Here is a 15,600-nt window from a genome sequence, read left to right on the forward strand (position 1 = left end):
AGGAAGTGGTGGTCTTACCTCCCTCAAGCAGACACAACAACGACTGCAATTCAGACAGTCAAACACATTTATTAGGAACTCCAAAAAGAAATGCAACGCGTTTCGCAGGCTCAACCCCGCTTCATCAGGCAACATAGGAAGGAGTATCAAACAATCTGCACAAGGATTCAAATTAAGCGCCTCTGTGTACAGAGTACATAGTCATGTCTTTTGTCTTTCAGGAATCCCATCTTGAACGTCCTGCGTTTGCCCGTGTGACAGGTCTGTATTTTTAAAAGAGGTAAAATAAAAAATACAAGCTTATTGCATGATTGATTAGGACGCATCCTATGCACGCCATGCTTATTGGTGACAGAGCTGAAATGGTTAACAGCCTGTAGATCGCTGCGCCCATCTCTGTTTCCGAAGCATAGAAAGTGTAACGCGATCCGCGACATGCGATAGTCACCGCTAGCATCAGATCTGCAGAGCAGGGACAGATGGACAGGCAGCCATAGCCGGGGCTACATCCACCACCGCACAGCACAACACGTAAGTCTCCATACTATATCCTGTGTGCTGTAATATGTACAACGTCATACAGCAAGGAAACCGAGGATTGCGGCAGGATTGTATGACACCACTCGTGTTTATCTCACAGATTCGATCATTGTTATCCTGCCACGTTTATAGAAATGATCAGCTCACTTTTGGGAAGGTTTCATTTTGGAAAATGTGTACTTAAAGTGGACCTGAACTCTTGCACAGAACAGACGGAAAAAACACAGAAATGCACCCTGTATGTATTTACAGAGTTTAGCCTGTCTAATTGCCCCCCAATTGTGTCTAATCACAAGTTGTAATTTGATCTCTACTCGGGTCAGCTGACTGCCACAGCAGATAAGCTCATTTGAAAGCACATTTACATATTATATTATTAACAATAGGTCTGCTTCCATAAAAGCAGGAAGTAGACACACTGCAGATTTATTGCAGGATCTGTATCAGCTGTAACAAAGAAATGTTTTTCTTTAAAGGTTATTATGCTGTTGCACATGTTTTAGAGCAGAGAGGAAGTTCTGAGTTCAGGTCCACTTTACAGTCCAGCAGTCCTAAATGATGATTGGACTGGCCAGCAATGATCGGCTGCAGTACAGTCTTTGTGTAACAGTCAAATCCCACAATATCCGCTGCAGGCAAAAGAGAACAAACACTGCAAGACTTTCAATAGATTGGATGTGACTTTCCGTATAAATGGTGAATCTACGGGAAATGTATGAAACGGGGCAATACTCCTACGGTATTTGGATTGGATATGATTGGGCAAGTCCATTCTGTATAAACTTGGGGGGGGGGGGGGGGGGGGTATTGCATTGCAAATACTGCAAAATAGGATTGCAACAGAGGGGGAACGCAGTGCGAGTATTCCGCATTACCGCTCTGCATACATCGGGATATTACACCACAGCGCATTGCAGCGCCAGGGAAACTAACAGAATTAATAAATTGCTTATATTTTTACATTACTTTATAAATGATTGAGCCACTGTTTGTCCCTTGCCCTCTCCCTGATTTATATATATATTATATTATGAAATGTATCACTAGAGGTGGCGACATCTTTACTGCCGGCAGGTGATCTCTGCCGAATGTTCGTGCGGAGAGTTCCAAAGCCAGTACAAAATCTACCTGGTCTCCCAGAATGCTCTGGGGGTGAGAATTCTGCATATATTATCAGCCTAGGCTGTGACATCACTGGGAGGCGGGGTTACACACCAATATACAGCAATATATAGATACAGGAAATGTTTCTGATGTTGAAATCAGGCAAATTACCATAAAAGTGGGTATCCTGAATAATTTACTGCATTCTACTACAATACAGTCCCATTACAGGAAACTCCAAGGGACCTGGCCAAGTAGTTTACTATCTCAGAAGTTTAGTATATCAGAATTGGTCATACATTGTGCTTTCATACAGACGCATTTGCTGGGACCTGAGGACTGAGTTTACTATATCAGCGCTTACTATAACGAGGTTCTACTGAATATGATACTACAGGGCCTCTTTAAAGAGAAACTTTGGGCAGCACGGTGGCGTAGTGGTTAGTTCTCTCGCCTTGCAGCACTGGGATCTCGGCCGGGCACTATCTGCATGGGGTTTGTATGTTCTCTCCATGTCGGCATTCTGGTTTCCTCCCAGGTCCCAGAAACATACAGATAAGTTATTTGGCTTCCCCTAAAAAAATAAAAAAAAATGGCCCTACACTACAATAGACATATGACTATGGTAGGGATTAGATTGTGAGCTCCTCTGAGGGAAAGTCAGTGACAAGTTTTTTACTCTATACAGCGCTGTTGGCACTATATAAATACTAAGGGCTTGATTGACAAAAAGGTGCTAACTTTGTTAGCACGCCTAAAGCCATTTAGGTTCCGCAAAACTCAGTGCGCGCAAAGTTTAGCAATGCGTGGTACGCGCGAAACGTCGCACCGGGTGCTTCATCCCAATCAGTAGCTGATACACCCTTTCCCATGAGAAATCTTTTCCTTTTCTCCAATAGATCACCAGGGGGCGCTGTATGGCTGATATTGTGGTGAAATCCCTCCCACATGTGATGTCATGACCATGGCCCTGAAAGTTTGCTGTCTTTGAACCTCGTTGCATTGTGGGAAATAACGGCTTTTTCCAGCTGCCAAGCAAGCAGTATCTCCCTCTGTGCATAGAACTCTCAGTAACGAACATTCTGTACAGATCACCTTCCAGCAGTAAAGATGTCACCATGTGATACATTTCAGAATGTAAATCAGGGAGAGGAAAGATTTTACAATGGGCAAACTAAATAATCTATAAGGGCCCTTTTCCACTAGCAATTGCTAGCGTTCGCGCTAAACGCTAGCGATTGCGATTCAGCAAAAGTTAAACATTTCCTGGTGATTTCCTGACGTTTGTGATCATGATTTTGCTATGCTATGCACTGCATAGCAAAATAGCGGCAATAATCGCTCCGCGGCGCGATCGTGATTAAGTAAAAAACTAATCGCGGTAGTGAAAATGACCTACCGCAATTCCTATTTTAAAAAGCAAACCGCAGCGATTTGAAAATCACTAGCAGTTTGCGATTTTGCGGTTCAGCCATCGCAAACGCTCTAGTGGAAAAGGGCCCTTAATGAATATTGTAAAAAAAATAGCAGTCTTATTCATTTATGTTTTTTTCACTTCAGGTCCTCTTTAACAATACATTGAGGGCCCGTTCACACTAAGGGTGTTTTTGCCCTTTTTTCAAGCGCAGGCGATTTTCAAAATCGCTCATAAAACGCTTTTGCAATGAATCGCTATGAGAAGGTTCATATCTGCACGTTGCGTCTGCTTTGCGGTCAGCAAAGTGGTGCCTGGACCATTTTTGGCGCATTTGCTATAAACGCTTACAAAACCGCTTTATGTGCAATTTTAAGAAGAAATACATTGTATCTATTCTTTTCTGGGTCAAAGAGTTCACTTCCTGACTTGCGTCACTGAGTGAATTACAAAATCACTCTGGAAAAGCACTTAGAAAAGCGCTTTTACCAGAAACGCAGCGCACAGTGGAGCACCGGGAGAGGGAAACAAGCCCACAAACAAGCAAAACACTTGCGTTTTCGATTTTAAGTGTGAATGAGGCCTGATAGTGTGACGTTTGGTGTACTGATCACAGTGTGTGTCTCGCTGTGGTGAATGTGTCATTATGATTCGGTTAAAGCGACACATTTTGCGCTTGTGGAAATAGCGAGCGCTTTGCAGTGACAGTTTTATTTAAGTTTAGTTACAATTTTCCCTATTTATGTTTGTCCCTAATTATAGCACATTCTAGTTTTTCTATTTTTCCAGGTTTGGAGAATATATCTTAGCCCAGATGGAGAGCTCATCGGAGCCATGGGAGGAGGAGACAGGTGACCCTGCAGATGGTGATGCTGTAATGAACGCAACAAGTGCGCAAAACCCATCTGAGGAAGAAGACAGAAACATCCCTGACGTGGAGAGTGACTGTCACATAACACAGGCTGAGGGAACGCCCATCTCGGAGAGTTCCCTGGAAGTAAGAATGAAGGACATGATGAGTCTGGACACCACTGGGCAAGACTTTGTCATTGTTGAACATTCCTGTGTTCACAACGGAAAAGAAGGTGAAACGCCAGCTACACTCATAGAAGAACCTAAAATGTGCAACGAGAAAACTGCCACATACTGGACTGGTGGTGGGGGAGACTCTCTACATGAGGAGGAGTTCACGTCGTTTCTGGAGGATGACCGGCTTGTTGATACCGGTCAGGAGAGTCCACAGCTTCTGGAGGAGATGAAACCAGTACATAACAATGGCCGGATTCATCTGCCCCTCAAGAAAACTCTGAGGAACCTCCGACTCCTCGATCTGAAGCTGAAATATAACAGCCACCAGTTCGCTCTCGATAATCCAGTGCTGGAATGTAGCAACGAATCCTCGTCTAGCTCTGAGGAAAGCGATTCGGAGTTCCCAGAACTTATCATCAGTGATCACTACAGGGAGGAAGCGCAACATAACTCTTATCTAATAGACCTTCTCACCCAATGTCACTACAAGCTGGAACAGCTGGAGGAGATGAGGCTCTCCTCACACAAGATGTCATGGAGTGTAAGTGCCACCATCCTCCAACATCCTTCATCCTTCATCAATCTTCATCATCCTTCATCAATCCTCATCATCCTTCATCATCCTCCATTCACTCCGGGCCTTATTCAATTCACTCTTCTTGCAGATAATGTTTCATCTTCTATCTAAAGGATACGTCCAAGGAGAATTAAAAACAAAAATCCACTTACCTGGGGCTTCCTCCAGCCACCGGCAGCTGTCCTGTGCCCTCGCCGCAGCTCGGGAGGCTCCCGGTCTTCTCCGCTGCAGAAGCCGACCTCGCAGGTAGCCACTGGAGCTGCAGCGAGGGCACAGGACGGCTACCACGGGCTGGAGTAGGACCCAGGTAAGTGGATTTTTATTTTTTAACTAGCTTGGACGTATCCTGAAGCTCAGGATCAAAATAATATACTTACCTGAAGGGAGGGAAGCCTCAGGATTCCAGATCGGGGCCGCACTTCCTCCTCTGTTACAAGCGTGGTCGTGCATGCGCAGTACCACGGAGCTACTGTGCTGCCATGCTGCAGGAAGAGGAGCTGTGCGGCCCCAATATGATGACAATGCCTTGGCGCTAATTATCCAGGGGGGCCGTGCTAAGCAAGGCGGACACCACAGCATGGAGGGAAGCCTCAATAGGATCCTGAGAATTCCCTCTCTTTAGGTAAGTACTAGCTGATTGCCCGGCGTTACCCAGGTATGTATTTGGCTGGTGTTGGCTCCACCCACTTTTTCTAACCCTAACACACAATTACTCACTGACCAAGTTTGTGAGCTTTGTGGTCTTTGGTATCAATAATCTGCATTGAAATGAAACAAATCTGATTGGCTGTGTGTGGCTCCACCCCCTTTTCTGAATTTGAACCCCAGTCACCCAATTACCAACTGTACCAGGTTTGAGGCCTGTGCCAATAACAGTTCAAGAATGGCAGCAATTAAATATTCCCCTTTAAAAACAAAAAGGTGAAGTTTGATTCACTTTTGTAGGCTCCACCCACTTTTCTGAATATTAATCCCAGTCACCCAGTGACCAACTGCGCAAAGTTTAAAAACCCTGCCATTAACAGTGTAAGAATGGCTGCAGTTTACATTTTCCCAGGGAAATTTGTATTTGTCTCCACCCATTGATGACCCGGCGTTGCCCGGATATGTATTTGGCTGGTGTTGGCTCCGCCCACTTTCTAACACTAACACACAAACTCTCAATGACCACGTTTGTGAGCTTTGGGGTCCTTGGCATCAATAATTTGTATATTCCCATAGAAATTAAACAAATCAGATTGGCTGTTTGTGGCTTCACCCTCTCTCCAGCATTTGAACCCCAGTCACCCAATGACCAACTGTAGCAGGTTTGAGACATCTGCTATTAACAGTGTAAATATGGCAGCAATGTAAATATTCCACTTGAAAATCAACAGGTGAATTTTGATTGGCTATTATAGGCTCCACCCACTTCCCTGAATATTAATCTCAGTCACTCAGTGACCATCTGGGCAAAGTTTGGGATCCCTGAAATAAGCAGTGTAAGAACAGCTGCAGTTTACACTTTCCCAGTGAAATTTGTTTTTAGCTCCGCCCACTTTTTGTAACCTGGACACAAAGTCTTTACTCAATGCCCAAGTTTGTGAGTTTTGGGTTCTTTGGCAACAATAATTTGTATTTTCCCATGAAATGAAACAAATCTGATTCACTGTTTGTGGCTCTGTCCCCTTTTCTGAATTTGAACCTCAGCGACCCAATGACCAACTGTACCAGGTTTGAGGCTTGTGCCATTAACAGTGCAAGAATGGCAGAAATTTTAATATTCTCCTTGAAAAGTGACATGTGATTTTTGATTTACATTTTTAGGCTCCACCCACTTTTCTGAATATTAATCCCAGTCACTCAGTAACCAGCTATGCTAAGTTTGAGAACCATGCCATTAACAGTGAAGAAGGGCTGCAGTTTACAATTTCCCAGATAAATCTGATTTTAACTCCACCCAGTTTTTTTAACCTTGACACAGTCACTCAATGACCAAGTTTGTGAGCTTTTGGGTTCCTGGCATCAAAATTGTGCTAATAGAAGCAGTTTATCCAGCAAAGAAATCTGGCTGTTTTTAGCTCCACCCCCTTTACTGAATTTGAACCCCAAACACTTAACGACCGACTGTAGCAGGTTTGAGGCCTCTGCTATTAACAGTGTGAGAATGGCTGCAGTTTCAATATTCCCCTTGAAAATTAATAGGTGAATTTTGATTGGCTCTTGTAGGCTCCACCTACTTTTCCAAATATTAATCCTAGTCACCCAGTAACCAACTGTGTGAAGTTTGAAAACCCGGTCATTAACAGTGTAAGAAAAGCTGCAGTTTAGATTTCCCCATGTAAAAAGTTAGTTGTTTTTGGCTCCGCCCACTATTTCTAATCTTGACATACAGTCACTTAATGACCAAGTTTATGAGCTTTGGGGTCTTTAGCATCAATAAGTTGCATTTTACCATTGAAATTAAACAAATCTGATTGGCTGTTTTTGGCCCGCTCCCTTCAGAATTTAAACCCCAGTCTCCCTGTGACTGACTGTAGCAGATTTTAGGCCTCTGCCATTAAGAGTGCATGAATGGCAGCAATGTAAATATTCCCCTTGAAAATCAAAAGGTGAATTTTGATTGGCTGCTGTAGGCTCCACCCACTTTTCTGAATATTAGTCCCAGTCACCCAGTGGCCAACTGTGTCACGTTTGAGAACCCTGCGAATAACAGAATGGCTGAAATCAATCTAACAAATCTGATTGGCTGTTTGTGGCTCCACCCCTTTAGTGAATTTGGACCCCAGTCACCCAATGACTGACTGTATCAGGCTTGAGGCCTCTGCCACTAACAGTGTAAGAATGGTAGCAATGTGAATATTCCCCTTGAAAATCAATAGGTACATTTTGATTGGCTGTTGTAGGCTCCACCCATATTTCTGAATATTCATCCCAGTCAACCAGTGGCCAATTGTGTAAAGTTTGGGAACCCTGCAATGTAAAAAATGAAGTTGTTGGCACCGCCCACTTTTTCTAACCTTGAGATACAGTCACTCAATTATCAAGTTTATCAGCTTTGGGGTCCTTGGTATCAATACTTTGTATAATCCCATTGAAAAATAAACAAATCTGGCTTTTTTGGCTCCGCCCCCTTCCTGAATTTGGACCCTAGTCACCCAGTGACCAACTGTACCAGGTTTGAGGCATCTGCTTTTACCAGTATAAGAGAATGGTAGCAGATGAAATTTCCCTTTGAAATTCAAAAGGTGAATTTTTATTGGCTGTTGTAGGCTCCACCCACCTTCCAAAATCTTAATCTGTCACCCAATGACCAACTGTGCAAAGTTTGAGAACCCTGCCATTAACGGTGTAAGAATGGCTGTAGTTTATATTTTCCCAGTAAAATTTGTTTTGGCTCTGCCCACTTTTTGTAACCTTGACACACAGTCACTCAATGACCAAGTTTGTGAGCTTTCAGGTTCCTGGCATCAAAAATGTGTGAATGGAAGCAGTTTACCACCAAGGAAATCTGATTGGCTGTATGTGGCCCCGCCCCTTTAGTGAATTTGGACCCCAGTCACCCAATGACAGACTGTAGCAAGTTTGAAGCCTCTGCCATTAACAGTGTAAGAATAGCAGCAGTTTAAATATTCCCCTTGAAAATCAATAGGTGAATTTTGATTGGCTGTTGTAGGCTCCACCCATTTTCTTTAATTTTAATCACATTCACCCAGTGACCAACTGTGGCAAGTTTGAGAACCCTGCGATTAACAGTCTAAGAATGGCTGCAGTTTACATTTTCCCATTTAAAATGAACGGCTGAAATTTGATTGGCTGTTTTATGCTCCGCCCACTTTTCCTGGATTTGTAACCTCGGTCACCAAGTGACCAACTGTGCCAAGTGTGGGGACTCTGGCTTGATTACTGTGAGAATGGCAGCCTTTTAGATTTTTTCCATTGACTTGAATGGGTGGAATCTGATTTGCTGTTTGTAGCTCCGCCCAGCTGTGCAGGGGGGCCGCGAGACCCCCAGAACATATCATCCCAGGTAGTAAGGGATCTGTATACCAAGTTTCGTTCAAATCGGTCAAGCCGTTTTCGCGTGATCGCGACACACACACACACACACACACACACACACACACACACACACACACACACACACACACACACACACACACACACACATACACATACACACATACACACACACACACACACACACACACACACACACACACACACACACACACACACACACACATACACACACACACACACACACACACACACACACACACACACACACACACACACACACACACACACACACACACACACACACACACACACACACCCTTCCTGATTTATTATACATTTGCATGTTTGTCACACTTAAATGTTTCTGCTCATCAAAAACCGTTAACTATTAGTCCAAGATAACATAATTGAGCACAAAATGCAGTTTTAAATGATGGTTTTTATTATTTAGTGAGAAAAAAAAACTCCAAATCTACATGGCCCTGTGTGAAAAAGTAATTGCCCCCCTTGTTAAAAAATAACTCAACTGTGGTTTATCACATCCGATCTGAGTTCAATTTCTGTAGTCACCCCCAGGCCTGATTACTGCCACACCTGTTTCAATCAAGAAATCACTTAAATGGGAGCTATCTGACACAGAGAAGTAGACCAAAAGCACCTCTAAAGCTAGACATCATGCCAAGATCCAAAGAAATTCAGGAACAAATGAGAACAAAAGTACTGTAATTGAGATCTATCAGTCTGGTAAAGGTTATAAAGCCATTTCTAAAGCTTTGGGACTCCAGCGAACCACAGTGAGAGCCATTATCCACAAATGGCAAAAACATGAAACAGTGATGAACCTTCCCAGGAGTGGCCGGCCGACCAAAATTACCCCAAGAGCGCAGAGAACACTCATCCGAGAGGCCACAAAAGACCCCAGGAGAACATCTAAAGAACTGCAGGCCTCATTTGCCTCAATTAACGTCAGTGTTCACGACTCCACCATAAGAAAGAGACTGGGCAAAAACGGCCTGCATGGCAGATATCCAAGGCGCAAACCACTTTTAAGCAAAAAGAACATTAAGACTCGTCTCAATTTTGCTAAAAAAAAAAAATCTCAATGATTGCCAAGACTTTTGGGAAAATACCTTGTGGACCGACAAGACAAAAGTTGAACTTTTTGGAAGGTGCCTGTCCCGTTACATCTGGCGTAGATGTAACACAGCATTTCAGCAAAAGAACATCATGCCAACAGTAAAATATGGTGGTGGTAGTGTGATGGTCTGGGGTTGTTTTACTGCTTCAGGACCTGGAAGGCTTGCTGTGATAGATGGAACCATGAATTCTACTGTCTACCAAAACATCCTGAAGGAGAATGTCCGGCCATCTGTTCGTCAACTCAAGCTGAAGCGATCTTGGGTGCTGCAGCAGGACAATGACCCAAAACACACCAGCAAATCCACCTCTGAATGGCTGAAGAAAAACAAAATGAAGACTTTGGAGAGGCCTAGTCAAAGTCCTGACCTGAATCCTATTGAGATGTTGTGGCATGACCTTAAAAAGGTGGATCATGCTAGAAAACCCTCAAATAAAGCTGAATTACAACAATTCTGCAAAGATGAGTGGGCCAAAATTCCTCCAGAGCGCTGTAAAAGACTCGTTGCAAGTTATCGCAAACGCTTGATTGCAGTTATTGCTGCTAAGGGTGGCCCAACCAGTTATTAGGTTCAGGGGGCAATTTCTTTTTCACACAGGGCCATGTAGGTTTTGAGTTTTTTTTTTCCTAACTAAATAATAAAAACCACAATTTAAAACTGCATTTTGTGTTCAATTATGTTATCTTTGACTAATAGGTAACGGTGTTTGATGAGCAGAAACATTTAAGTGTGACAAACATGCAAAAGAATAAGAAATCAGGAAGGGGGCAAATAGTTTTTCACACCACTGTACTATACATACATCCGATTTTATATATATAGATCTCATTTTGTGTCCGAGCTTCAGCTCAGATAAACTTAAAAATAACTCTTCAGCACTCTGCAACAGAAGAAGTACCAATGGTGAAACAGTCCTGGCAAAATTATTCTGAGTATTTTAAAAGGTATTTTATTGATTAGGCTGTGAAAATATCACCTATATCCGGGACGTTGAACTCCAGTCCTCACGGGCCGAGGTCCTCACACATTAATGAATTTCCTAAATCAGGTGTGGATCAGCCAGCAGAACACATCTCTCCATTCCTCAGTCCAGCCTGAACCCTGGCCTGGATCTGGCCCTCCAGGACTGGAGTTCCACACCTGTGACCAGGAGAAAATGTAGGAGGAAAAGTGAATTAAATAAGGTCCAAGGGTTCTCCTGCTTTTACCCATCAAGCCTCAGAGTAGTGGCATATGCAGATTTGTTTATATGGCATAAGCAGAGACGGATTAAAGAAAAATGGGGCCCTAGGCAGGTAACTACTCTGGGCCCACCCTTGATGGTCACTTGGCTTTTTTTGGTGAGATTTGGTGCAGGCGAGTGGCAACCAGGCCACTAGTCTCTCTCCAGGCCCTAGGCACCTGGCTAACTTGCCTTGTGGATGATCTGGCTCTAGGCATAAGTTCTTTCCCTATTCCTCATTACCAGCACCCAACCCCACCCGGGGACGGATCAAGGCCAAGTTGCGCCTGGGGCAAGGTCAGGTTTTGGCACCTAAAGGTCAGGTTTTGGAGCCTAAACTGCCATTCATTTTACCGCCTTTTTCAGAATTCAACAAACTGCGCCTGCGGCAAGATACCCGCTCCCCCCCCCCACTTCCATGTATCTCCTTTTCTTATTTCTTTCTGCTTCAAACACAATTAGGAATGACAGCTGAATGAATTGTGCGCCCCCCTCCTACACTGCGCCCTGAGGCTGGAGCCTCTACAGCCTATGCCTCGGCCCGGCCCTGGTACATAGCCGGGCTTTGACCTGAGCGGTCGCTCAGGGCGCCGACTTCCAAGGGGGCTCCTATAGCTGTTGGTTACCTATACTGGAGGCACCAACACCTGGCTACTTATACTGGGGGCACCTACGTCTGGCTACCTATGGGGGGATGGAGACCTTCAACTGACTTCCTATACTGGGGGCACCTATGCTTGGCAATCTATATTGAGGGCACCTACACATGAGATCCTATACTGGTGGCTATAACGTGTGGTGCAAATTGTCGTTGCTGTGCTATCATTCTAAATGGGGGGGGGGCTAACTGTCCCACTGATTGTTTTTATGAATATTCCTGAAAGGTTCTAGCCTTCATTTTTAAGTATATTCAGGATAATGCACTCTTTCCATCCGTTCGTTGTTATGAATTGGTTGGGAACCACTGTCCTAGGAGATATCTCAGGAGAAAAAGTGAACTGCATATGGGCCTGTGTGTGTGCGAGAAGAGGATGAAGGGGGGGCACAAAAATCAGGTTTCGCTTGGGGAGCTGTGAAACTTAAGGCCGGCCCTGTATCTGTATGTAGCTAGAGGAGAGTGAATTGGTGTGTGTGTGTGTGTGTGTGGGGGGGGGGGGGGGGGGATAGTCTATTCCAGGCAAATCCTCTTATCCTCTGATTTCTCCGCAGCTCTGGGAAGCTGAGACCACCATCGAGAAGCTAAAGGAGAAAGTGTCAGAACTTCACAGGGAGAATGTGCAGAAAGAGGAGGAGATCTTTTTCCTGAGGGAGGAGCTTGTGAGATGCGGGCGGCTTTTACATCTGAAGGCGGAGAGAGCCGTGGAGGAGGAGCGGCCAGATGTCCGGCCCCCAGAGAGATGTGGGGAAAGTCAAAAGCAGCAATGCCACTTCCAACCAATCGGCACAGAACACGACCGCCCCGGCGCCAACAACCGGACCGCTCAGAAAGACTCCACGATTTGTGTCATTTTGTAACCGTTTCAGTGTGACCTCCTTAATATTTCACTCAATTTTTTATCTTTTTTCAAGTGAAATGTCTTCATGAAACGTTATTAAAAGATGTTTTAGATAATTCTATTATTGATCGTTTCTTTAGGTAGTTATACATCTAGCAATTTTTCTTCAGTCAACCAAGCGTATCGACTTTATTGGGCGATCAACTTCAGTGTGGTCAATAGAAAGTAGATTGCACACTACAATCGAGATCCCAGCAATTCTCATTCACTTATTAGTCTGACCGATATTATGCCTCCACGCACTGACACCACAAATCGATTCAGTGTCGATCGAATGATACTGTATGTGAACAGCAGACGATTCCTGTGCGAATGATCGATATCTTCCATCCTGCTCAATCAACGGAATTGTTCAATTCGAAATGATATTGGCCACTTTTCATTGATTGGGCACAATGGAACACATCTAACTCTCAATTCAAATCGAGTTGTCGATTGTACAGCACAGTGGGTAGCGCTCTCGCCTTACAGCGCTGAGTCCATGGACTGAATCCCAGCCAGGGCACTATCTGCATGGAGTTTGTATGTTATTCTTGTGTCTGCGTGGTTTTCCTCCAGGCACCCCAGTTTCCTTCCACTTCCCAAAAACATACAGATAAGCTAATTGGCTTCCCCCTAAATTGGCCCTAGATTACAATGGAATACTGTAGGGATTAGATCAGGAGTGTCATACTACTCAGTCACGTAAGGAGCCAATTATTAAGAGTTAACATTTATTGAATCGTTTCAAACTAATTTGCATAACTATAGCGAATGTGTGTGTGTGTGTGGGGGGCAGCCCCTCCCCCTTCTGCAGAGTCCTGCAGTAGAGCCAGCTCCTCCCCTTCTGCAGAGTAGTGCAGTGGAGCCAGCTCCTCCCCCTTCTGCAGAGTCATGCAGTGGAGCCAGCTCCTCCCCCTTCTGCAGAGTGGTGCAGTGGAGCCAGCTCCTCCCCTTTCTGCAGAGTCCAGCAGTGGAGCCAGCTCCTCCCCTTCTGCAGAGTAGCGCAGTGGAGAACTTTGCACTAAATAAAAAATGTATGAATGGATGATGAATTGCTGTGCATTTGCATGAGTTTTAACTCCCGGCGAGGTGAAACGCACTGCACAGCAACCCACTGTTGTAGTGTGAATGATAAAATTAAAGTCTATGGACATTCCTGTTACCAAGTAAAATGCACATTATGTGCAAGGCGTCACAGCTCACTGCAACTCACTCAGTGTGAATAAACCCTGAAGGAAACCAGAAGTGAGCAGGACCGGTTCTAACCTTTTTGTCACTCCAGGCAAGAAGTCCAGTGTCAAACCTCCCCCCCCCCTTCCCAAAAAAAAAACATGCACACACTAAAGAATATGTGAACAATGTGGCAATCCTGTCACATTTTGTTGCACACCCTCTTCCTGCTTAGTGTGTAAATGCAGAGTATAGTGCAGCAGAAGCTGTGCTCTCACCTCTCTGCTGGAGTCCAGTGCTGTGCCTGTGCGACCATCCTGTCTGTCCCCATCCCCTTCTTGCACTACCCCAGCTTAGTGTGTAAATGCAGAGTATAGTGCAGCAGAAGCTGTGCTCTCACCTCTCTGCTGGAGTCCAGTGCTGTGCCTGTGTGACCCTCCTGTCTGTCCCCATCCCCTTCTTGCACTACCCCAGCTTAGTGTGTAAATGCAGAGTATAGTGCAGCAATAACTGTGCTCTCACCTCTCCGCTGGAGTTCAGTGCTGTGCCTGTGTGACCATCCTGTCTGTCCCCATCCCCTTCTTGCAATAATCCAGCTTAGTGTGTAATGCAGAGTATAGTGCAGCAATAGCTGTGCTCTCACCTCTCTGCTGGAGTCCAGTGCTGTGCCTGTGTGACTCTCCTGTCTGTCCCCATCCCCTTCCTGCACTCCCCCAGCTTAGTGTGTAAATGCAGAGTATAGTGCAGCAGAAGCTGTCCTCTTAACTCCCAGCTGGAGTCCGGTGCAGTGCCTGTGTGACCATCCTGTCTGTCTCCATCCCCCTCCTGCACTCCCCCAGCTTAGTGTGTAATGCAGAGTATAGTGCAGCAGAAGCTGTGCTCTCACCTCTCTGCTGGAGTCCAGTGCTGTGCCTGTGCGACCATCCTGTCTGTCCCCATCCCCCCTCCTGCACTCCCCCAGCTTAGTGTGTAAATGCAGAGTATAGTGCAGCAGAAGCTGTGCTCTCACCTCTCCGCTGGAGTCCAGTGCTGTGCTTGTGTGACCATCCTGTCTGTCCCCATCCCCCTCCTGCATTACCCCAGCTTAGTGTGTAATGCAGAGTATAGTGCAGCAGAAGCTGTGCTCTCACCTCCCCTCTGGAGTCCAGTGCTGTGCCTGTGCGACCATCCTGTCTGTCCCCATCCCCCTCCTGCACTCCCCCAGCTTAGTGTGTAAATGCAGAGTATAGGGCAGCAGAAGCTGTGCTCTCACCTCTCTGCTGGAGTCCAGTGCTGTGCCTGTGTGACCATCCTGTCTGTCCCCATCCCCCTCCTGCACTACCCCAGCTTAGTGTGTAAATGCAGAGTATAGTGCAGCAGAAGTGTGCTCTCACCTCTCTGCTGGAGTCCAGTGCTGTGCCTGTGTGACCATCCTGTCTGTCCCCATCTCCCTCCTGCACTACCCCAGCTTAGTGTGTAATTCAGAGTATAGGGCAGCAGAAGCTGTGCTCTCAACTCCCCGCTGGAGTCCGGTGCAGTGCCTGTATGACCATCCTGTCTGTCCCCATCCCCTTCCTGCTCTCCCCCAGCTTAGTGTGTAATTCAGAGTATAGTGCAGCAGAAGCTGTGCTCTCACCTCGCTGCTGGAGTCCAGTGCTGTGCCTGTGTGACCATCCTGTCTGTCCCCATCCCCTTCCTGCTCTCCCCCAGCTTAGTGTGTAAATGCATAGTATAGTGCAGCAGAAGCTGTGCTCTCACCTCTCTGCTGGATTCCAGTGCTGTGCCTGTGTGACCATCCTGTCTGTCCCCATCCCCCTCCTGCACTACCCCAGCTTAGTGTGTAATGCAGAGTATAGTGCAGCAGAAGCTGTGCTCTCACCTCTCCG

General features: G+C 45.6%; 1 protein-coding gene across 2 annotated transcripts; it reads left to right on the plus strand.

Annotated features, from left to right (window-relative positions):
* Nucleotides 1–224: 224 nt before the first annotated feature.
* Nucleotides 225–12,605, plus strand: LOC137533660 (uncharacterized). Of its 2 annotated transcripts, none has more exons than XM_068255001.1 (3): nucleotides 225–261; nucleotides 3,848–4,628; nucleotides 12,237–12,605. In XM_068255001.1, exons 2-3 carry the CDS (start codon nucleotides 3,873–3,875, stop codon nucleotides 12,540–12,542), a joined length of 1,062 nt encoding a protein of 353 aa, XP_068111102.1. In that variant the 5' UTR covers nucleotides 225–261; nucleotides 3,848–3,872; the 3' UTR covers nucleotides 12,543–12,605. The 2 variants fall into 2 exon arrangements, with proteins under 2 accessions (XP_068111102.1, XP_068111101.1); XM_068255000.1 differs by lacking the exon at nucleotides 225–261 and adding an exon at nucleotides 361–531.
* Nucleotides 12,606–15,600: the final 2,995 nt, after the last annotated feature.

This window comes from Hyperolius riggenbachi, chromosome 9, assembly GCF_040937935.1.
Source record: "Hyperolius riggenbachi isolate aHypRig1 chromosome 9, aHypRig1.pri, whole genome shotgun sequence".
Lineage (NCBI taxonomy): Eukaryota > Metazoa > Chordata > Amphibia > Anura > Hyperoliidae > Hyperolius > Hyperolius riggenbachi.